Source organism: Carcharhinus amblyrhynchos, chromosome 2 (assembly GCF_965287045.1).
Source record: "Carcharhinus amblyrhynchos chromosome 2, sCarAmb.v2.hapA, whole genome shotgun sequence".
NCBI classification, from domain to species: Eukaryota; Metazoa; Chordata; class Chondrichthyes; order Carcharhiniformes; family Carcharhinidae; genus Carcharhinus; species Carcharhinus amblyrhynchos.
In genome coordinates, this window is record NC_137325.1 from 137,783,444 (window position 1) to 137,808,402 (window position 24,959).

At 43.5% G+C, this 24,959-nt stretch overlaps 1 protein-coding gene across 1 annotated transcript in view; it reads left to right on the forward strand.

Moving 5' to 3' along the window:
* obscnb (obscurin, cytoskeletal calmodulin and titin-interacting RhoGEF b) overlaps nt 1-24,959 on the forward strand; it is a 696,366-nt gene that overhangs the window by 415,911 nt on the left and 255,496 nt on the right. The window contains exons 60-65 of the mRNA XM_080214757.1: nt 745-1,011; nt 3,390-3,662; nt 3,967-4,233; nt 19,458-19,730; nt 23,039-23,305; nt 23,675-23,941. Coding sequence (XP_080070883.1) covers nt 745-1,011; nt 3,390-3,662; nt 3,967-4,233; nt 19,458-19,730; nt 23,039-23,305; nt 23,675-23,941 — 1,614 coding nt within the window. The remainder of the gene's footprint in view (nt 1-744; nt 1,012-3,389; nt 3,663-3,966; nt 4,234-19,457; nt 19,731-23,038; nt 23,306-23,674; nt 23,942-24,959) is intronic.

Consider the following 24,959-nt stretch of genomic DNA (forward strand, 5'->3'; position numbering starts at 1 on the left):
CCAAAATCAGAAACCAGTTGTGGTGGCCATACCACAGGGAATCAGTGGCCATTGAAGCCCTAGTGATAGGGGAATCAGCTGGGTAGTGTACCCCGGCAGTGCCAACCTGGCAGAGCCAACCAACTGGGTAGGAGATTGAAATGGGGAGAATGCAGGGAGGTAGGGTGGCTTTTGGCGACCCCATACCAAGGTTTCAGGCACATGGGAATGGAGCCTGAGGCCAGTGAGTGGGGGGAGTAGTCTTAGCTGGCTTGGGGGTGGAGTGTGTTCTCTGGAGATCGGGACACCCTTGTAATATGGTACCTTGATATCCAAGAAGCCGGCCTTGCTGGGGTCATTTGGTCCCCACCTCAGGAATTCAGTGAGCATCTCCCCAGTCTCCAAAAAAATTTCTGACTGTGGTTACATTGTGAACTGAATTGCACCGACTCTCCCAGTGGGAATCTCACCGGTCTTCCCACTCGGAGCAACACTTTGTCCAAGTTCTCTGACTTCGCCCATAGCTGTGACTCTCCAGTTCTGCTTCTGTGAACGGAGATTTGACTGAGTGCCAAATTCTCCATTCTGACTGACAGCAGTGGAGGTGTGTATGAGACTGGAGAATTCCAGCCTTAGAATTTTTTTGGGAGAATTCTGCCCATTCTAGGTTTGGACTTTCCACTCTAAAGTTGTCCATTCTTGGTGATTTGACCAATAAACATTTCTTGCTGCTATAAGATTGACAATACTGAAAATATTTTTCAGTCTTGCCTGCACTTTTCAAGCGATGGCTTCAGAATGTGGAAGTGGAAGAAGGCCACACTGCCACACTGCACTGTGAACTTACTAAATCTGATGCCTCAGTAGAATGGAGAAAGGGATCTGTGGTGCTCCAAGCAAATGACAAGCATGAAATTAAACAAACAGGCCCCATTGTTGAGTTATTAATTCACAATCTGAAGGTAGAAGATGCTGGAGAATATACCTGTGATTCTGGTGATCAACAGACTACTGCCTCCTTAATTGTCACAGGTAAACAAAAAACTATGGCTTTCTTATCATAGGTCAGAAACAGATTACTGTTTCATTGGGTTAGACCTTTGGTGTATGCCAAGGTCAGTAATGGAAGCAGATGGGGCGCAGAAGTTACGAGGCCAGCTGCTGTGCCTTTCCGAACCCTGTTCCCTGCATCGGCTGCCTTGGTTGACACAGGTTAAACACCCACCAAGGCATTCCAATGCCGTGAGGATCTTTTTATGGGTAATTAATGCAGGCTGGCTGGGATTTTACCTTTTATTGCAACCGAAATTGGAAGCCCACTGATTTGGCCTTTGCACCCCACCCCCCCCAACCCTGTTAATTGGACAGGGAAATCTGCAGGTCCTGGAAACAGACTGGGCACCTGTTTCCAGGACTGAACTATAGGACAGTTGAGAAAAGTAGCCAATATTTAAGGAGATATTCAATTCCTGCCAAAAGATAATGTAAAGGCAAAAACTAAGACATACCGTATTGCAAATGTCAGTGGCAGGCTGGAGGAATTGGAAACTTTTAAAGACCAAAAACGGGTTACTAAAAATGTAATAAAAAGAGCAAAGGTAAATTACGAAAGAAATCTAGTGTAAAGTATAGAAAAGGATAGCAAAAGATTATGTAAGTGTATAAAATTGAAGAGTAGCTAGAGTCAGCAATGGTCCCTTAGAGGATGAGACTGGAGAATTAATAGTAAGGAACAGAGAAATGGCAGAGACATTAAATCAGTATTTTGCCTCAGTTTTCAAGGTGGAGGACACTAGACCATCCCAAATGGTAACACGTAATGCAGAGGTTGTGGAAAAGGAGAACTTAAAACAATGGCCATCATTAGGGAAAATGTACTGACAAGATATTGGGATTAAAAGCAGCCAAGTCTCCTTGGCGTGATGGCCTATATCCTAGTATAATGGTTCAGGTTAGAAACTCCAAAGTGTTTTATGAAGCCCACCTGAATCATAAGCTTTGCACTTTTAATTTGGCTAGTATAAGCATGAGATGCTTTACTTCAAATGTGATTCAAAAGACTCACTAGGGAGCTTGTATCAAATAAAGTATTTAAAAATATAGTTAACATATATAGTAAGAAAATTAGCAAGAACCTTTGTCAATTACAAACAAAAACAAAACAATCTCACCAGTTTATAACCCTTAATGAATATATCTAATGATATTCCAATCAAAACCAAAATCCAACAAACAAAACCCTTCAAATAGATTTATCACTGCAAATATTAAAGCTCACATGATACTGGAATCCAATTCCCTGGGTTGAGTGTTGATTTCAAATGATCTTAAAAACTCAGAGTAGCCTGCAATCATATCAACTTCCCAAAACACCAAAACACAATTTGTGTTTGATTTGTTGCAATGCTGCAATTTGTGCAGCATTGCAACAAGCCATTCTTTCAGCTAACATAACATTTTCAAAGCAAAACAATGAGAGAAAGAGACTTTTCCAACTTGCTTCTAAGACTGCCTCTAACACTACAGCCAAAACAAAACTGAAAGCTGAAAAATTTTGATCACCTGACCTGCCCGCAGTTTTCTTTCCCCTTTGGAGCAATGACATCACCCAAGGCTGTGACCATGATTTTAGAAACCTCTGAAAGGTACACTAATCTCAAACTAGGGTCTAGGAATTGGCAACAGAGTGGAGAGGCCATTGTTTTAGGCTAAAGGGTGACAGATTTAAAATAGAAATGAGGAGGAATTATTTTACTCAAAGGTCATGAATCTGGAATTCCCTATGCCAGAATGAAGTGGACAGTAAACAAACTTAAGAAGGAAATAGGTAGGTTTTTAGTTTTAAGTTCTTATTTAAAGGAGATACACTTAAAAGGTTTTTAAAAGGTGTAGTGTTACTTTGGGTATAAGTAACAATCCCAGTCTCAAAATCCACATGGAGCCCACAGTTTAGTTGCCTGATATTCTGTTCCACCAGGGTGGCATAGTGGTATTGTCAATGGACTTGTAATCTGAGACCCAGGTTAATTTTAACAGGACGGAGGCTTGAATCCCACCGTGGCAAATGGTGAAATTTGAATTCACTAAAAATCTGGCATTAAAAGTCTCAAGAAATCATTGTGGATTGTCATGTTAAAACCTATCTGGTTCATGAATGTCCTTTAGTGAAATAAACCTGTTGCCCTTACCCGATCTGGTTTATGTGTAACTCCAGATCCACAGCAATGATTCTTAAATGTCCTCTTAAAAAAACCACTGAGTTCAAGGGTAATTTTGGGCATTAAGTGCTGGCCCAGCTAGCCAGGCCCACATCCCCTGAGTGAATTGTTTTTTAAATTCCATCCTCTCAGTCCTTCCTAATCCACTAAATTTTAAGACATAAGTGTTTTCATTTTTATGTTTATTTTCAGAGCCAGATGTAACAATTGTTGATGGTTTAAAAAACATGGAAGTAGTTGAAGGGGAAGATGCTTTGTTTGAATGCAAAGTCTCCCATGAGAATGCACGAGGTGTTCAGTGGGTTCTGGGAGGAATTGAACTACAGAATAATGAAATGAATGAAATTTCAGTGAAGAATGGTAATATTCACACCATGATGTTGAGGAAGGTCACACAGGATGACACTGGTGCTGTGCTCTTCAAGGTTGGGAAATACGTATCTTCAGCACAACTTAACGTCAAAGGTAATCATTAATTATTAAATTTGGGAATAACTAGAAATAAATAGAATTCAAAGAAAATGGAAGATGTATTTTTTGGATTTTTGAGCAGAGTTGTTGGAAAAAACATTTTAAAATTGGATCAGAAATAAACTCGACAGGTGCTGATTTATATTTCAAATCAGCATAATTTGTTTTAATTTTTGAACCAATTGCAAATGTCAGATTTCATTGTGCACTTTAATACAAGATGATGTTTAATTCCTGTGATAGTCAATTTCAAAGGAAAAGGTTGAAAAATAATTCTACTGATTTCTTGTTTCTTTAGCTATTCCAGCAACTTTCACTCAACTGCTTCAAAACATGGAGGTGGATGAGACTGAAACAGTAACTTTAATGTGTGCACTCTCACAACCCAATGCGCCAGTTGTATGGAAGAAAGAATTAACAACAATCTCTCAAAGTGAGAAATATGAAATCAAGCAAAAAGGTTGTGAACATATGTTACGAATATGTGACCTAAAGTCAGAAGATTCAGGTGAATATACTTGTGTTTCTGGAGATCAGCAAACCACAGCTTTCTTAACAGTTAAAGGTGAGTTCAAATCATTTTTTTTAATCTTAATGATTTTGAAGATTCCGTGTAATAATCTTTCAGATGCTGACAGATCTAATATGTGATGACATATTCTGTTCATATTTCCAAGTTCCGACATTAATTTTTAATCAGTGCATGGTTGTTGCAGGTTCCGGGGTTTCAGATGTTTCAGTGAGAGCAGAGAAGGTGGTAAAAGAGGGGGAGGCGTGACATTGTTAGTCAAGGACTGTATTATGGTGGCAGAAAGGACGTTTGATGTGGACCCGTCTATTGAGGTAGTATGGGCTGAGATTAGAAACAAGAAAGGAGAGGTCACCCTGCTGGGAGTTTTTTATAGGCCTCCAAAATGTTCCAGAGATGAAGAGGAAAGGATTGCAAAGATGATCCTGGATAGGTGCGAAAGGAACAGGGTAGTTGTTATGGGGGACTTTAACTTTACAAATATCGATTGGAAAAGCTATAGTTCAAGCATGTTAGAGGGGTCAGTTTTTGTCCAATGTGTGCAGGAAGGTTTCCTGACACAGTATGTAGATAGGCCAACAAGAGGTGAAGCTACATTGGATTTGGTATTGGGTAATGAACCAGACCAGGTGTTAGACTTGGAGGTAGGTGAGCACTTTGGTGTTAGTGACCACAATTCGTTTACCTTAGTGATGAAAAAGGATAGGTATATACCGAAGGGCAGAAGTTATAGCTGGGGGAAAGGTAATTATGAGGCTATTAGGTGAGATTTGAATATAAAAGTAGGGAGGTCTTGCTGCAGCTGTATAGGGCATTGGTGAGGCCGCAGCTGGAGTACTGTGTGCAGTTTTGGGCGCCGCACCTGCGCAAAGGTATTTTGGCCTTGGAGGGAGTGCAGAGGAGGTTTACTAGGCTGATACCGGAGTTGAGGGGGTTGAGCTATGAGGAGAGGCTGAATGAACTAGGCTTGTACTCGTTGGAGTTTAGAAGAATGAGGGGAGATCTCATTGAGACGTATAAGATGATGAATGGGATGGATAGGATAGAGGTAGAGAGACTCTTCCCGCTCAAAAAAGACAGTAGGACTAGGGGGCACAGCCTCAAGATAAAGGGGGGGTGGTTTAGAACGGAGTTGAGGAGGAACTTCTTCACTCAAAGGGTGGTGAATCTGTGGAATTCTCTGCCCGTTGAAGTGGTGGAGGCTACCTCGCTAAATATTTTTAAGACGCGGGTTGATGGGTTTTTGATGAGAGAGGGGATTAAGGGTTATGGAGAGAGGGCGGGAAAGTGGAACTGAGCCACGACAGATCAGCCATGATCTTATTGAATGGCGGGGCAGGCTCGAAGGGCTAGATGGCCTACTCCTGCTCCTATTTCTTATGTTCTTATGTTCTTATTTAGGATACATAGGTTGGAGTAGGAAACTGCAGGAGCTGGGAACAACTGAAATATAGAGCTTGTTCAAGGAGCAGCTACTGCAAGTCCTTGATAAATACATACCTGTCAGGCAGGAAGGAAGTGGTCGAGCGAGGGAACCGTGGTGTATTAACAAAGTTGAATCTCTGGTGAAGAGGAAGAAGGAGGCTTATGTAAAAATGAGACATGAAGGCTCAGTCAGGGCACTGGAGAGTTACAAATTAGCCAGGAAGGAGCTAAAGAGAGTGTTAAGAAGAGCTAGAAGAGGACATGAGAAAACTTTGGCGGATAGGATCAAGGAGAACCCTAAAGCTTTCTACAAGTATGTCAAGAATAATAAATTGGTTAGGGCAAGATTAGGGCCAGTCAGAGACAGCAGTGGGAAGTTGTGCGTGGTGCCTGAAGAGATAGGAGAGGCACTAAATGTGTATTTTTCGTCAGTATTCACGCAGGAAAAACTCAATGTAGTCGAGGAGAATACTGAGATATGGGCTTTTAGACTAGACGGGATTGAGGTACATAAGGAGGAAGTGTTAGTAATTCTTGAGAGTATGAAAATAGGTAAGTCCCCTGGGCCGGATGGGATTTACCCTAGGATTCTCTGGGAGGCTAGGGAGGAGATTGCAGAGCCTTTGGCTTTGATCTTCATGTCGTCATTGGCTACAGGTATAGTGCCGGAAGTCTGGAGGATAGCAAATGTTGTCCCCTTGTTCAAGAAGGGGAGTAGAGACCATCCTGGGAATTATGGACTGGTGAGCCTTACTTCTGTTGTGGGCAAAGTTTTGGAAAGAATTATAAGGGATAGGATTTATAATCATCTAGAGAGAAATAAATTAATTAGGGATAGTCAACACGGTTTTGTGAAGGGTAGGTCGTGCCTCACAAACCTTATCGAGTTTTTAGAAAAGGTGACAAAGAGGTGGATAAGGGTAAGGCAGTTGATGTGGCGTATATGGATTTTAGCAAAGCATTTGATAAGGTTCCCCATGGTAGGCTACTGCAGAAAATGCAGATGCATGGGATTGAGGGTGATTTAGCAGTTTGGATCAGGCATTGGCTAGCTGATAGAAGAGGGTGGTGGTTGATGGGAAATATTCAACCTGGAGTTCAGTTACAAGTGGTGTACCTCAGGGATCTGTTTTGGGGCCACTGCTGTTTGTCATTTTTATAAATGACCTAGATGAGGGTGTAGAAGGGTGGGTTAGTAAATTTGCTGACGACACCAAAGTCGGCGGAGTTGTAGACAGTGAGGATGGATGTTACAGTTTGCAGAGGGACATAGATAAACTGCAGAGCTGGGCTGAGAGATGGCAAATGGGGTTTAATGCGGAAAAGTGTGAGGTGATTCACTTTGGTAAGAGTAACAGGAGTACAGAATATAGGGCTAATGGAAGGACTCTTGGTAGTGTCGACGAGCAGAGAGATCTCGGTGTACATGTGCATAGATCCCTGAAAGTTGGCACCCAGGTTGATAAGGTTGTTAAGAAGGCGTATGGCGTGTTAGCTTTTATTGGTAGAGGGATTGAATTTCGAAGCCGTGAGGTCATGTTGCAACTGTACAAAACTCTGGTGCGGCCGCACTTGGAGTATTGCGTACAGTTCTGGTCGCCGCATTATAAGAAGGATGTGGAGGCATTGGAAAGGGTGCAGAGGAGGTTTACCAGGATGGTATGGTGGGAAGGTCTTATGAGGAAAGGCTGAGGGACTTGAGGTTATTTTCGTTAGAAAGAAGAAGGTTAAGAGGTGACCTAATTGAGGCATACAAGATGATCAGAGGGTTAGATAGGGTGGATAGTGAGAGCCTTTTTCCTCGGATGGTGATGGCTAACACGCGGGGACATAGCTTTAAGTTAAGGGGTGGTAATTATAGGACGGATGTCAGAGATAGGTTCTTTACTCAGAGGGTAGTAAGGGCGTGGAATGCCCTGCCTGCAGTAGTTGTGGACTCGCCAACTTTAAGGGCGTTCATAGAACATTACAGCGCAGTACAGGCCCTTCGGCCCTCGATATTGTGCCAACCAGTGGAACCATTCTAATGACCCTCTAACCTAAACTATTCCAATGTTATCCATATGCATACCCATTAACCATTTGAACACCCTTAAAGTTGCCTAGTCCACAACTGCTGATGGTCATTGGATAGGCATATGGATAACATTGTAATAGTTTAGGTTAAAGGATCATTAGATTGGTTCCACTGGTCGGCGCAACATTGAGGGCCGAAGGGCCTGTACTGTGCTGTAATGTTCTATGTTCTATTTATTAAAGGAGAGATTTTGGCTGCAGACCTGTCATGCTACTCCAGTTTTTACTGGTCTTTAATTACTAAACTGTGCATAAAATTTAACAGCAAAACTAATGTAGGTGTTATGTAAACCTATTTGTCATCTAAGTGATTGCAGAAAGGAAAAAGTCAGTTTATAAAAGGCACATTAACTGAATAATAATACTGAAATTCATTTCCAATAGGGCTAAACAGTGTCCTTACAGGAGGACCCTCATACATTGCTGGTGATGTGCAAAAGGATTTGAGCCATGGTGCATGTCTAAGAGATCTTAATTTATTGTTGTAAAATGGTACAACAGGCCACACTCACCACAGACACAAATACTGTTATGCCCACTAACTCTCACAAAAGGGCCGTAACTTGCATCAGGGAGACCTCAGAATGAAATCTACCAATGCCCCCGCCCTCTCCAGATAATGAGGAACACAGCTGGCAGGGTCTCTAGGGAACCCCATTGGGGCTTCCCATTATGGGTTATGCCTGCATTGTGATGGTATGGGAGAAGCCTGCGTTGCTGAGGGCTTGGGTGGAAGACAGACAGAAGAGTTTGCGGGAGGGAGGGGAGAATACTTCATTGAGGGGTGTCAGGCAGAGTGGAGGGAGTGCTCTGACACCCTGATACCTGTGACGATGGGGGAGGGTGGTGTTTAATTTTAATTTGAGATTAGGATAGGGGTCGTGGGTGGAGAGGGTGACTGGTGGTGTTGAGATGGCGGCACGGGCTCGTTGAGCCGAAGGGCCTGTTTCCCGGGCTGATTTTGTTCTTTGATGCCAGTATTCATGGCTGGCTGCTGCATGCAAAGTTTTGCCACCAGCTGTATGCTGTACAGCTGAAGAAGGGAGGGGGCAACTTTGACACCTCTTCTCTGGCCATACTGGACATGAACAACTCAGCTGATTGTGATACTATTAAATTAAACTGCCATTTACCAGCAGTCCCACATCTTACAGTCCATCAGAGTTTCACTTGGCTACAATGCAAAAATTAAAAGCATAAGATAAACATTACAGACCAAATTACAAATGAATGCAAGCTATATTGACTTATGCACCCCCTGAGTATCTTTTGATTTTATGCTGTTCTAGTACTTCTCTGCACTCCTACCCGAATCTTCATGCAGCATGGTTATTGGAAGGCTGCTGACTTCCAATGGGGAAGTCTGCAGAGGAAACTTTTTAAAGAGGATTACCTTAAGTGGGTGTTGAAGGACCTGAAAGGCTTGGCTTTGGACTGCACCATCTTGGCACAAGCACCTGTTTGGGATGATTAGCTAACAGGTACCAGCCTCATGTCCTTTCATCTACCTGCACAGGAGAAGTAGCAGTGATGAGAGGACATGTGATGCTATCTTGAGGGAGAACAGCAGTTTTGTTCTTCACAAAGCCACAGTACTCTGAGCTTCCAGGACAGAATGAAACCTGAGATACTTGAACAGTTTCGTTCCCCTTATCTAAGGAAAGATATACTGGCATTAGAGGCAGTCCGGAAAAGGTTCAGTAGATTGATCCTGGGTATGCAGAGATTTTTGTATGAGGGGAGGTTGAGTAGGTTGGGTTGGTACTCATTAGAGTTTAGAAGAATGAGAGAGGACCTATTTAGACATATGTGATTCTCAAGGGGCTTGACACGGCAGATGCTGAGAGGTTGTTTCCTCTATGGGTGAGTCTAAGATCAGTATGCGTAATCTGAGTAAGGGGTCACCCATTTAATACAGAAATGAGAAGGAATTACTTCTCTCAAGATAGTGACTCTGGAATTCTTTACCGCGGAGGCCTGTAGAATCAGGATCGTTAAGTATGTTCAAGACTGAGATCGACGGATTTTTAATCAGTGAATGAATGAAGGGTTATGAGGATCAGGCGGGAAGGTGGAGTTGAGGATTATGACATTATATCAATCGTAATCTCATTGAATAGCGAAGCAGACTCATTCGGCCAAATGGCCTACTTCTGCTCCTGTGAATTACAGTCAAATAGAAATCTAAGATTCCATTTTATACCCACAGTGATTTCTGTTTGAGCACCAGTATGCTGCATCATGTTTGGGTTTACAAGTGTACTAATGGAGTACTTCCATGCTAGAAATAATGTACTTCATGCCTAGCTGAAAGCCTTCTACAAGGCAGGTGCCAGACTCCTTCATGCTCCTTGACATTGCATAGAGCCTTTCTGGCAGGTTTGCCAATGTACCAAGTATTTAATTGTGCATACTGAATTGTCTGTTCCAGCCCATCTCTTCAAAGTACTCACCTGAGTCCTCTGCAGCAGAATTTACATGTGGCCTCCATTCTGCGAGCTGGCACCTGTGCACAGCCTAGCTGTAAACCACTTGTGGCCTGTGTATCACCACATGGAGATCCTGCCTCTAAAAATCTGGCTTGGATTTTCACCACTGGGTTAATAACAGGAGTTATGGAAATTCCTGGCTTGGCTTGCCCACCTTAGGAGAAAGCGCAAAGATGGGATCTTCATTGCTGGGGGCTGGATGCAGGCTGGAGTCAGGCCAGCTGACCTGGGAAAGAGGTCAAAGGCAGCAACAAAGATTGTTGGGTGCTGAATTGAGCTATTTGCAGGGCCTACCTCAATACTGTGGGACTTTGTCCATGTTAAAATAAAAGCAAAAGGCCCTCCAGCTTTCACCCCTAACCCCCACCCCACACTTCCCATAGCACACCCATGTCACCTCATGACCCCTCAAGTCCCTTATGTCAAGCTGTGGCACTCCACCCACCCCCAATAGGTCCATGTGTCCCCAAGCCAAGCTGTGGCACCCCACTTCCTTGACCCCTTCTCATTCTTCTAATTCCCAATGAATACAAACCCAAACAGCCAAATCTCTCCTCATATAGCAATCCTATCAATCTAGGAGTGTATAGTGGGTCAGTGGGCATGCTTAGTAGCTTGGCTGAGGAGCCATGCAGATAGATGAAAGGACATGAGGCTGCATTGGGGTGGGTGGAGTTCCACAACTTGGCATACAAATCAAATGGGGCTACGGGGATTGGATGTGGGTGCAAGGCCTGGCATTGGGGGCATGAAGAACCATGGGGGGGTATGTGGTTTCCTATGGCACGGTGGAGAGAGGCATGAAGAGAACCTTTTGAACTCACTTTTTAAAAGATACCCTCATGCAGACAAGGGTTCATGATTCTTCTGAGCGGCCATGAACTACAACTCTTTAAAAACCTGGCCCGACTCTGAAAATTGCTGAGTTTATCTATATGGAGTCAATTGAGTCAGCAGTGTTGGTGTGGGCTTCTAACACAAACCAGCTCACACCCTTTAAAATACACACAAAAAATAAGATAGCCCAGGAATGAGGTCAGGAATCCTGGACCCACCTGCCATTTTTAAAGGGCCCCCATGTCAACCCCACTACTTAAAAATCTAGCCCTCAGTGTCAGTACCTGAGCTGGTAATTGCAAATGTTAAATCAAGTGATGATGTTTCTTCATTGTCAGTTGTTTGTGCAACACCACCTGACTAAGTGAAAAGAGAAAGGCACAAAGCTAAGTTGCCAAAACAGCAGTGGGGAAAACTAGAGGTGCATTCTGGCATCCACTGCAGTTTGTATAATGTGGATTGTGGATCTGGGAAGGAGGATTAGGTCTGAGGATATTGGCACCTTCAATCCCTTCACTGACCATGCTCTCATGAGTGAAGGGTGGGTTAAATCTAAACTGGAGGGGCATAAATATTCTGGCCAGGGGGGTTTGCTAGTGTCACATGGGAAGATTTAAACTAATTTGGCAAAGGGTTGGGAATCCAAGGTGAATTAACTGAAGGGGAACTAGACAGTAGGGCCAGTAAGACTCAGAAGAAGAGCAGGCAGGGTGCGGTTGCTGATCAAAGAGGGTCTGGTGGACTGAAGTACATTTGTTTCAATGTGAGACGTGTAACAGGTAAGGCAGATTAACTTAGAGCTTGGATTAGTACTTGGAACTATGATGTTGTTGCTATTACAGGGACTTGGTTAAGGGAAGGACAGATTTGGCAGCAATGTTTCAGGATGCAGATATTTCAGGCAAGACAGAGGGAGTTGTAAAAGGGGTGGGGGAGTTGCACTACTGGTTTAGGAGAATATCATAGCTGTACAGCGGGAGGACACCCCGGAGGGCTCATACAATGAAGCAATATGGGTAGACCTCAGAAATAGAAAGGGTGTAGTCACGGCATTGGAGGTTTACCATAGGCCTCCCAACAACGGGAGCTAGAGGAACAGATACATAGGCAGATTTTGGCAAGGTGTGAAAATAACAGGGTTGTTGAAGTGCGTGATTTAAACTTTCCCTATATTGATTTGACTTAGTGCTAGGGGCGTGGATGGGGCAGAGTTTGTAAGGAGCATCCAGGAGGGCTTCTTGAAACAGTATGTAGAAAGTCTAACTAGAGGAGGGGCCGTACTGGACCTGGTATTGGTGTCGACGTTTCAGTAGGGGAACAGTGTGGGAATAGTGACTACAATTCAGTAAGCTTTAAGGTACTAATGGATAAAGATAGGTGTGGTCCTCAGATGAAGGTATTAAATGAGTACTTTGCATCAGTATTCACCAAAAAGGACTTGGTGGATGATGAGTCTGGAGAACAGTCTGTAGAAAGTTTGGTTCATGTTCAGGTCAAAAAGGAGGAGTACTGGAGGTCTTGAAAAACATTAAGGTAGACAAATCCCCAGGGCCTGATGGGATATATCCCAGAATACTGAGCGAGACATGGGAAAAAGTTGCAGGGGCCCTGAGAGAAATCTTTGTACCTTCACTGGAGGTCCCAAAGGATTGGAGAATAGCCAGTGTTGTTCCTTTGTTTAAGGGTAGCAAGGATAATCCCGTGAGCCTTATGTCAGTGGTAGGGAAATTATTGGAGAGGATTCCCCAAGATAGGATTTATTCCCACTTGGAAATAAGTGGACACATTAGTGAGAAGCAGCTTGATTTTGTGAAGAGGTGGTCGTGTCTCACTAACTTGATCAGGTTTTTTGAGGAAGTGACAAAGATGATTGATGAGGGTAGGGCAGTGGATGTTGCCTACATGGACTTCAGTCAGGCCTTTAATTAAGAAGTCTCACAACACCAGGTTAAAGTCCAACAGGTTTATTTGGAATCTCGAGCTTTCGGAGCGCTGCTCCTTCATCAGGTGAGTGGAGAGGTAGGTTTCACAGACATGCCATATATAGACAAAAGACACAATTGCAAGATAATGGTTAGACTGTGACTCTTTTCAGGTAATCAAGTCTTTACAGGTATAGACAGTGTGAGTGGAGAGAGAGATAATCACAGGTTAAAGAGGTGTGAATTGTCTCAAGCCAGGACAGTTAGTAGGACTTTGCAAGCCAGGCCAAATGATGGGGGTTACATTTAGTCTGACAAGTAACCCCCACCATGCTCGTGATTCCACATAAACCTGTTGGGTTTTAACTTGGTATTGTGAGACTTCATACAGTGTGCCCACTCCAGTCCAATGCCAGCATCTCCACATCAAAGTCCCTCATGGCAGACTGGAATAGAAGGTGAAGTTGCACGGGATCAGAGGTGATCTGGCAAGATGGAGACAGAACTGGCTTGGCCATAGAAGATAGAGGGTATCAGTGAAAGGATGCATTTCTGAATGGAGGGCTGTGACTAGTAGCATTCCTCAAGGATCAGGGAATAAAGAACAGTACAGCATAGGAACAGCCCTTCAGCCCTCTAAGCCTGCACCAATCACATTATCCTATCTGGACCAACTGCCTTTATTCCTCTATTCCGCATGTGTTCATCCAGATGTGTCTTAAATGTCGCTAATGTGTCTGTCTCAACCACCTCACTTGCAGTGCATTCCAGGCCCACCATTCTCTGTGTAAAAAAACTGGGACCTTTGCTGTTTGTGATATGTATAAGTGATTTGGAGGAAAGTGTAACTGATTTGATTAGTAAGTTTGCAAAGGTTAGTGGAATTGTGGATAGCGATGAGGACCATCAGAGGATATAGCAGAGTATAGATCATTTGGAGACTTGGGCGGAGAGATGGCATATGGCATGCTTTGCCTCATCGGCTGGGGCATTGGGTTTAAAAATTCTGAAGTCACGTTGCAGTTTTAGGACCTTAGTTAGGCCACACTATAATATAATATAATAGAATATAATGTTCAATTCTGGTTGGCGCATTTTCAGAAGGATGTGGCGGCTTTGGAGAAGGTACAGAAAAGATTTACCAGGATGTTGTCTGGTATGGAGAGCATTAGCTATGAGGAGAGGTTGAAGAAACTTGGTTTGTTTTCATTGGAACAACAGAGGTTGAGGGACAACTTGATGGAATTCTGTAAGATTATGAGGGGCATGGACAGAGTGGATAATCAGAAGCTTTTTCCCAGGTCGAAAGAGTCAGTTATTAGGGGGCATAGTTTTAAGGTGTAAGGGACAAGGTTTAAAGGAGATGTACCAGGAAAGTGCCGGAAGATTGGAAAACGGCTAATGTTACGCCGCTGTTTAAAAAAAGTAGCAGACAAAAGGCAGGGAATTATAGGCCGGCTAGTTTAACGTCTGTAGTTGGAAAAATGCTAGAATCCATCGTCAAAGAAGAAATAACAAGGCACCTAGAAAAGAATGGTTTGATCGAGCAGACGCAGCACGGATTCGTTAAGGGGAAGTCGTGTTTGAGAAATTTATTGGATTTCTATGAGGATGCGACTAGTGTGGTAGACAGAGGGGAACCGGTGGATGTGGTGTTTTTAGATTTCCAAAAGGCGTTTGATAGGGTGCCTCATAAAAGGTTGCTACAGAAGGTTAGGGTGCACGGAGTTGGGGGTAAGGTGTTAGCGTGGATAGAGGATTGGCTGTCTAATAGGAAGCAGAGAGTTGGTATCAATGGGTGCTATTCTGATTGGCGGTTGGTGACCAGTGGAGTGCCGCAGGGATCGGTGCTGGGGCCTCAGCTATTTGCCATTTATATAGATGATCTGGAGGAGGGGGGCTGAGTGTAGGGTGACGAAATTTGCTGATGACACGAAGATGAGTGGAAAAGCAAATTGTGTGGAGAGTGTGGAAAGTCTGCAGAGGGATCTGGATAGGCTGAACGAGTGGGCGAGGACCTGGCAGATGGGGTATAATGTTAGCAAGTGTGAGGTTATCCACTTTGGCAGAAATAATAGTAGGAGGGATTATTATTTAAAAGGCAAAAAGCTGCAGCATGCTACGGTGCAGAGGGACCTGGGGGTCCTTGTGCATGAGTCGCAAAAACCCAGTCTGCAGCTGCAGCAGGTGGTCAGGAAGGCGAATGGAATGTTGGCCTTTATAGCGAGGGGGATAGAATATAAAAACAGGGAGGTCTTGCTGCAACTGTACAGGGTACTGGTGAGGCCGCAGCTGGAGCACTGTGTGCAGTTTTGGTCGCCACGCTTGCGGAAGGATATCTTGGCCTTGGAGGGAGTGCAGAGGACGTTCACTAGGCTGATACCGGAGATGAGGGGGTTGGACTATGAAGAGAGACTAAGTAGACTAGGTCTGTATTCGTTGGAGTTTAGAAGGATGAGGAGGGATCATATAGAGATGTACAAGATAATGAAGGGGATGGATAGGGTAGAGGTAGAGAGATTCTTCCTGCTTAGAAAGGATAGCAGGACTAGAGGGCACAGCCTCAAGATAAGGGGGGGTGCAGTTTAGATCAGAGTTGAGGAGGAACTTCTTCACTCAAAGGGTGGTGAATCTTTGGAATTCTCTGCCCGTTGAAGTGGTGGAGGCTACCTCGCTAAATATATTTAAGTCACGGGTAGATAGGTTTTTGATAGACAAGGGAAGTAAGGGTTATGAGGAGAAAGCGGGAAAGTGGAACTGATCCACTTCAGATCAGCCATGATCTTGTTGAATGGCGGGGCAGGCTCGAAGGGCTAGATGGCCTACTCCTGCTCCTATTTCTTATGTTCTTATGTTCTTACAAGGCAAGTTTTTTACACAGAGGTGATGAGTGCCAGGAACACGCTGCCAGAAGAGACAATGGAAGCAGATATGATAGTGACTTCTAAGGGGCATCGTGACAACAAATAAATAGAATGAGAACAGAGGGATATGGTCCCCAGGAGGATAGGGGTTTTAGTTCAGTTGGGCAGCATGTGCAGGCTTGGAGGGCTGAAAGGCCTGTTTTTGTGCTGTATTTTCCTTTGTTCTTTGATGGCGAGTATCATTTCCCATGGGAGTAAGAACAAGTGAGGATCCCTTTCCATGCTACTTATGGAGAGGTAGGAGCGTACTGCCATGTGTATCCGGAGGCCCAGAGTAATGCTGAAAAGATCCAGGCTTGAATTCCACCACAGCAGCTTGTAAAATTTGAATTCCATAAAAATCTGGAATTAAAAATTCATTGATGGCCGTGAAAATATGATCAATTGTTATAAAAGCCCATCTGATTTACCAATGTCATTCAGAGAACGAAATCTGCCATCCTTAGCTGGTCTGGCCTACGTGTGACTCCGATCCACGGCAATGGGGTTGACACTTAAAAGCCGTCCACAATGCAAGCTAGTCAGTTCAAGAGCAATTTAGGGAGGACAAAAATGCTGGCCCAGCCAGCAATGCTCATATCCCATCCTGTGGTACAGTGGTTAGCACAGTTGCCTCACAATGCTAGGGATCTGGTGCGATTCCCGGTGTGGATCACCGTCTGTATGGAGTCTGCACGTTTTCCCCTTGTCTGTGTGCATTTCCTCCGGGTGTTCTGATGTCCTCCCACAGTCTATACCACAGGATGGGATGTGAGCATTGATGACTGGGCTAGCATTTTTGTCCTCCCTAAATTGCCCTTGAACTGACTAGCTTGCATTGTGGAGGCTTTTAAGAGTCAACCCCATTGCTGTGGATTGGAGTCACATATAGGCCAGACCAGCTAAGGACAGCAGATTTCGTTCTCTGAATGACATTGGTAAATCATAGAACATAGAACACTACAGCACAAAGAGGCCCTTCGGCCCACAAGTTGCGCCGATCACATCTATATCTACCAAGCCATAGAACTATCTGTAACTTCCAATGCCATTAGATCCCATATACTCATCCAGAAGTCTTTTAAAAGACCCCAGCGAGTTCGCCTCTACCACCACCGACAGCAGCCGATTCCACTCACTCACCACCCTCTGAGTGAAAAACTTTCCCCAACATCTTCTCTGTACTTGCTTCCCAGCACCTTAAACCTGTGTCCTCCCGTAGCGACCATTTCAGCCCTGGGAAATAGCCTCCGAGAATCCACCCTATCTATTCCCCTCAACATTTTATAAACCTCTATCAGGTCGCCTCTCAACCTTCATCTCTCCAGGGAGAAGAGACCTAGCTCCCTCAACCTATCTTCATAAGGCATGCCTCCCAATCCAGGCAACATCCTTGTAAATCTCCTCTGCACCCTCTCAATAGCTTCCACATCCTTCCTGTAGTGAAGTGACCAGAACTACGCACAGTACTCCAAGTGGGGTCTGACAAGGATCCTATAAAGTTGCAGCATTACCTCGCGACTCCTAAACTCAATCCCTCGATTAATGAAGGCCAGTACACCATACGCCTTCTTGACCACATCCTCCACCTGAGAGGCCAATTTAAGAGTCCTATGGACCCAGACCTCAAGATCCTTCTGCTCTTCAACCCAGCTAAGACTCCTACCCTTGATATTGTAATCCTGCATCCCGTTGGTCCTGCCAAAATGGATCACTACACATTTATCTGCGTTGAAGTCCATCTGCCACTTCTCCGCCCAGTCTTGCATCCTATCTATGTCACGCTGCAACTTCTGACATCCTTCCAGACTATCCACAACACCACCAACCTTCGTATCGTCAGCGAACTTACTAACCCATCCCTCCACTTCCTCATCCAGGTCATTTATGAAAATGACAAACAGCAAGGGTCCTAGAACAGATCCCTGGGGCACTCCACTGGTGACCGACCTCCATGCAGAAGAAGACCCATCCACAACTACTCTCTGCCTTCTGCAGGCAAGCCAGTTCTGGATCCACAAGGCCAAAGCCCCTTGGGTCCCATGCCCTCTCACCTTCTCAAGAAGTCTTGCATGGGGGACCTTATCAGATGCCTTGGTGAAGTCCATATAAACCACGTCCATCGCTCTTCCTTCGAATCAGATGGGCTTTTATAACAATTGATCATGGTTTCATGCTCACCAATGGATTTTTAATTCTAGATTTTTATGGAATTCAAATTTTACAAGCTGCTGTGGTGGAATTCGACCCTCGACCTTCTCAGCATTACTTTGTGAAGCCAAACAAAATTACAGCACAGGAACAGGGCCTTCAGCCCTCCAAGCCTGCACTGACCATGCTGCCCGACTGAACTAAAACCCCCTACCCTTCCAGGGACCATATTCCTCTATTCCCATCTAATTCATTGTAAAGGTCATTATCGTATCTGCTTCCTCTACCACGCCAGCAGTGAGTTCCAGGCACCCACCACCTTCTGTGTAAAAAACATGCCTCGTACATCTCCTTTAAACCTTGCCCCTCGCACCTTAAATTTATGTCCCAAAGATGTACTGGTTAGGTGCATTGGCCATGCTAAAATCTCCCTCTGAACTAGCGCCGGAGTATGGCGATTAGGGGATTTTCAAGTTAACTTCATTGCCATATTAATGTAAGCCTACTTGTGACATGAATAAATACATTTTTAAAAAATTAGTAAAGAATAAACAAATCTGCTGCCTCAGCTTTGCCTGCAAGGGAGAGGGATTTGTGTGCTGCTATTTGTTTGGATGATATTGGAGAAGACGTCTTGTGGGCTGCTAACCCCTGGTAGTAATGTCAGTGGCATGTAGAATTGGGCGTTATGTAAGAAGAGGGATTCTCGCTGGGCCGCAAACCTGTTAAAAGTCTCCGTGCCCACTGGGCCAACCCGATCAGGTTCTCAACAAGAGCTAGCGGGAATCTGATGAATAATGGGGTAGAGTCGGGGGAATGTTGTCTCTGAATGTTGAGATCGGAGCTCCCTTTAAGAATGGCATTCTGATATCTGTGAAGTCAAGTTTGCCAGTATGTTTTATGTCTTGCATATCGTTACATACGAAAGGTTGCTGAATTCCATCTGGCAGGTGCACTGTGCCAGTGGAAAACACTAGTTTTCCTGTTGGTGGGAGAATCATATCAGTTGTCTCTTTCCATGTCAGAGTTATGTGCGCTAGGATTTAACCTGCCTCATTCAGATACAATTCCCTTTAAGACACGCAGGCTGGCTTTACTTTCTGAAGGCTAGCTTTAACTTGTGCCAACCTCACAATTTTGGGCCACCTGCTGAAACATACAATAACTCAACAATGCTGAAGTCAGCGCTACCTGCATGCTACATTCAGGGTAACGAGAAAATTTCACCTTCTTGTGCTGCCTGCACAGGGTAATCAGACATTGCAAATCCAGTGTCTGACACCGGATTCGCTCCAGTCTTCTACACTGAATGCATAATCTCACATCTCACAATAAGTAACTAACAATGGTGTATTTGACTGAATTTACATTAGTGCATAAATTGTGACTTGTAAGGTGATTGTTTCAGGTAATTGTTAGCTAATGTGAAACTATAATTTTGTGCTTTTTTTATATAGCATCGGGAGTAAAAATTGTTGAAAGCCTGAAGGATATAACAGTTTTTGCTAATGAAACTGCTGTGTTTGAGTGCCGAGTACATCCTGAAAATTTTGCCGATGTACAATGGTGGTTGGGAGACATTCCTTTACAGCCCAATGAAATGAATGAAATATCTGTTGAACATGGAATGATTCACACTCTGAAATTAAAGAATGTCACTCAGGATGACTGTGGCACTGTAACTGTTAAAGTTGGAAAACACGCTTCTTCTGCAAAACTTCTAGTCAAAGGTAAAAGGAATGCAAGCTTACTTTATTGTGTCAAAGTCTTGTGTTTTTTTTGCACTGGAATTATGTTGTATAGTATGCTGAAATAGCTAGCAGATAATTATTATTCCAAATAGGGAGAATTAAATTTTCACAAGATTTGGGTAGGAGCATAGCAACTCCGAGGGGAGCATGGTGACTGGTGTTGGAAAAGGTCAAAGGGCTGAGTGAGAGTAAAGGTTAGGAGTACAATGGGGTCCAGTGGGGGACTGAGAGTGGTTTACTCACCCTGGCTGAATGAAGATCATTCATCTTCTTCCGACATTGCTGCCCTGTCCTCTTCTGGACTACTTGCACTAACCAGGGCTGTCATTGCATCGCAAGCTTGGTTGGTGAGCCTTCTGGAAGGCCATCTTCTGTAGCAAGGGTAGAGTGTTTCCTGTCTCTGCTCCACTCCATCCATCATCCATGTGAGGGCTCTTTCTGAAAGGTGTGCTGCTGCCTTCTTGCCTGTAGTTACTGCCATCTCATGCAGTTATTGCAGAACAAAGAACAAAGAAAATTACAGAACTGGAACAGGCCCTTCGGTCCTCCAAGTCTGCACCGACCATGCTGCCTGACTTAATTAAAAACCCCTACCCTTCCGGGTACCATATCCCTCTATTCCCATCCTTTTCATGTGCCTGTCAAGCTGCCCCTTAAAAGGGACTGCCATATCCGTTTCCACTCCTCCCCCGGCAACAGAGTTCCAAGCACCTACTACTCTCTGTATAAATAAAAATCTGCCTTGTACATATCCCTTAAATCTTGCCCCTCGCACCTTAAACCTATGCCCCCTAGTAATTGACTCTTCCACCCTGGGAAAAAGCTTCTGACTATCCACTCTGCCCATGCCTCTCATAATCTTGTAGACTTCTATCAGGTCTCCCCTCAACCTCCATTGCTCCAGTGAGGACAAACCAAGTTTCTCCAACCTCTCCTCATAGCTAATGCCCTCCATACCAGGCAACATCCTAGTAAGTCTTTTCTGTACCCTCTCCAAAGCCTCCATATCGTTCTGGTAGTGTGGCGACCAGAATTGAACACTATATTCCATGTGCGGCCTAACTAAGGTTCTATAAAGCTGCATCATGACTTGCCAATTTTTAAACTCAGTACCTCGGCCGATGAAGGCAAGCATGCCATATGCCTTCTTGACTACCTTCTCCACCTGCATTGTCACTTTCAGTGACCTATGTACCTGTACACCCAGACGCTTTGCTTATCAATGCTCTTCAGGGTTCTGCCATTTACTGTATATTCCCTATATGTATTAGATCTTCCAAAATGCATTACCTCACATTTGTCCGGAAGTGCTGGGAAGTCGTTTATATGGAGCTTCCCTTTGCTTGAACAGTTAAGTCAATCAGAGGGGATATGTGCAGGAACATAAACATTAGGCATAAGATTCAGCCCGAAAACACACCGGTGCCATTGATAGGAAACACTCCAATACTGTGCCACTTTTTTTGGTAAGATTCTGCCAGCAAAACTTACAGATGACACAAAGCTGGGTGAGAGGGTAAGCTGTGAGGAGGATGCAGAGATGCTTCAGTGTGAGAGAGGAATGTCCAAAGAAACCTGGATGTTCTTTTACAGCAGTCACTGAAGGTAAGCATTGGCGGTGAAAAGGCAAATGGTATTTTGGTCTCCATAGCATGAGATTTCAAATACAGGAAAAGGGATGTCTTGATGCAATATACAGGGCTTGTTGAGGCTACACCTGGAATATGGTGTGCAGTTTTGGTATCTTTATCTGAGGAAGAATGTTCTTGCTACAGATGGAGTGCAGCAAAGATTTACCAGACTAATTCCTAGGATAGTAGGACTGGCATATGAGGAGAGATTGAGTCGGTTAGAATTATATTCGCTGGAGTTCAGAAGAATGAGGGAGATCTCATAGAAAGCTATAGAATTCTAACAGAGTTACATAGGGCGGATGCATAAATGATATTCCCAATGGTAGGGGTGTTTAGAACCAGGCATTATCCAGGTACAGGGTAAACCTTTAAGGAATGAGATGAGGAAAAATTTCTTCAACCAGATGGTATGAGCCTGTGGAATTTGATACCACAAAAAGCAGTTGAGGCCAAATGTTTTCAAGAAGGAGTTGGATATAGCTCTTGAGGCAAAAGGGATCAAAAAATATGGGGGAAATGTCGAATCAGACAATTGTGTTGGATGCTCAGCCATGATCAAACAGAATGCCTAAGGTGGGTCAATACCCTACTCCTGTTCTGTTTGTTTTTTTTGCCAAGTTTCCATTACATCTTCTAGCTGTAATTTATATTCATTCATGGGCTGTGAGAGCCAGCATTTACGCCCATTCCTATTTACACTACTAACACATATCTTCAGAAGTAGTGACCATCATTAATATCAAACATGCTGATGGGGATAGTGTGGATGTAGTAGTAGCTATGTTTATAAGCCAGTAAACCAGAGACCTGGGCTAATAATCTAGAAGAGCAGGAGTTCAAATCCCACCACTTAAGTTTGAGAACTTAACTTTGGGAGAGAGGCAGAAAAGAACAGATCTGCACAGGATACACAGCCGGGAGTGGATGAATACAGCCCGAGGAGCAAGCCCTACACCACTTACTTTCAGGAAAGAGGCAGAGATGAATGGACCTGCAGGGTATACACAGCCAAGAGTGGATAAGTACAGCTCATGGACCAAGGACTACATACATCCTTCAGGAGAGAGGCAAAGAGAAATCCAGGAGCATCTGAGCTTGAGAAAAAAGTGATGAGTGGAATTACAGGAAAGTTATAAGGTGATTGGCTGGTGAGTAATGTTGCAAAATAACCAAATATAAACAATAATAAGTTTAAGAAAGCATTAGTAATACTTACTAAGTAGCCGATGAGTCATTTTTAAAATTGTAAGTGAGGTTTATTTCTACTAATAAAAAGATTGGCAGCTAGCTAGGGACCAAAAAGGGGATTTAGGTGTTGAGGCAGAGGGCGTAGCTGAGATATTGAATAATTGTCCAGAGATGCAAGCATTATTCTAATCCACCATACTTGAAAATATGTTTCTCAGCCAGTGTGTGCGGGGTTAGATAATGCTATGGAATTTCTATTGATGAGTACATGCTGACTCATGCAGGGAAGAATGAAGGGCATTGGGTTACCTCCTCAACTCTTGAGAGTACAGATTAGCATTTACGTTTTTTGGAACTTCTGCCATAGTTAACGATTTCCAAGTGAGTTGAAGCTGTCCAATCCTGTACTGTATGCAGAAGATGAAAATAGTGTCCACTCATGATCATTTGATTCAATCACTTTAGGTGCCCTGCCTACTTTCACACAAGAGCTTGAAAATGTAGAAGCAATGGAAAATAGTACAGCAATCCTACTTTGTAAACTGTCACAGCCTAGTATTCCAGTCACATGGAAGATGGGCTCATTGGCCATTTCTCCGTGTGGGAAATATGAAATCAAACAAGAAGATTACGTGCACATGTTACTGATTAATGAGCTGAACCTGGAGGACTCTGGAGACTATACATGTGATGCAGGATTCAAACAAAGCACTGCAACACTGCAGGTGAAAGGTAACTGCTTACCTTTGGAAGAATAAATGGTTTATTGTCTAAAAGGATATTGTAATTGAAGCTTAGTGGTCAATTTCAAGTACCTCAAACTTAAAGTAGCATAAGTGAAAAAGACTTCAGAAAATCAAGTTTAAACCTAGCCTTTGGGAAGGAGATCAAACCTCACGTGATATATGGATGATAGTGTAAAATCTACACTGTGATTGTTTATAGTATTTAAATTTACAAAAATATTGAATGGCTTACAATACATACTATTTTTAACTATATTGCCCCTTATTTGTGGCTGGATCATTGTTTAAAGTAATATACATTTTGTTTGATTAATTTTGCAGTTTCTCAAGTTGTGTTTTGTTTTATGAACTTTAGCTACACCTGTGCATTTTATAAAGAAACTGCAAAGTCAGGAGGGTGAAGAAGGTAGTGTGATAACACTCCACTGTGAACTCACTAAGGCTGGGGCACCAGTCACGTGGAGAAGAGGAGCCCAGAAACTTTGTCATAGTGATAAATATGAACTAGCTCAAAAAGGCTCTGCTGTTGAATTGTTAATCCATGATCTGAAGCAAGAGGATGCTGGAGAATACACTTGTGATTGTGGTGATGACCAAACAACTGCTATCTTGGCTGTCAAAGGTTTGCAATGCATTTTATAATATTTATGCTACTTATAAAATTATGCATATGAAATATGAGATTATATCAGCCCAATAGATTGGACTGATACAATTTCTCATATTGTGTTTGCTGGACCATAAGACTGTTCCTTCTGGCAAAAAGTTGTTTAAAATTGCCATGCATCAAAATCCACATAAAGCAAATGTCATTAACAATAACAAAAAAAAATAGCAAATAAGATGTCTGTTCTTGAAAAATGTCAAAATAAAAGGTCATCTGATGGAACATAATCAATCTGAAATGTGGGCCAGAATTTTCTGGCCATTCACACCAGCGAGATTCTCCGGTCCCGCTGGCAGGGCACCCCCGCCTGCAGGTCTCCCACTGGCATGGGATGGCATCAATGGGAATTCCCTTTGACTGCAGTGGGACCAGAGAATCCCACCACTGGCAAGCAAAATGCCATCTCCCGCCAGCGGGAAACATGAGGCTGGAAGGCCTGGGAATCTCGCCCATTAACTCTGTTTATCTTTCCACAATGCTGACGGTTATGCCCAAATTTTTCTCAAAATCCTGGTATATCTTATGATTCAACAAATATGGTATATTTAGATTTTTCAAATGTTATTCTTTCTGTTCTTCCATCATTGTTTTCCCTTTAATAAATGCAGGTTTTTATAGCAAAATATTGATGGATTTACTTAATAACATTAGATCAGAGAATATGGAGTTAAATCCCCACTTTATCTTCTGTTTATAGCTAGTATCATACATAAGGCACAATTTTGTATCACCGTTGGCAGCTGTGCCTTCAAGTACGTAGACAGTATGCTCTGGAATTTCATCTTTAAGCTTTCCAACTACCAACCTCCCTTTCCTCTTTAAGGCCTTCCTTAAACGCATTTCTTTGATCAAGATTTTGTCCACTTTATGATATCTCCCCTTTGGCTGGTCATTCCGTTCTGAAGCACCTTTGTGTGTTTTTCTGCATTAAATATACTATATTGATGCAATATGTTGTTTCAGCTATTTGTAA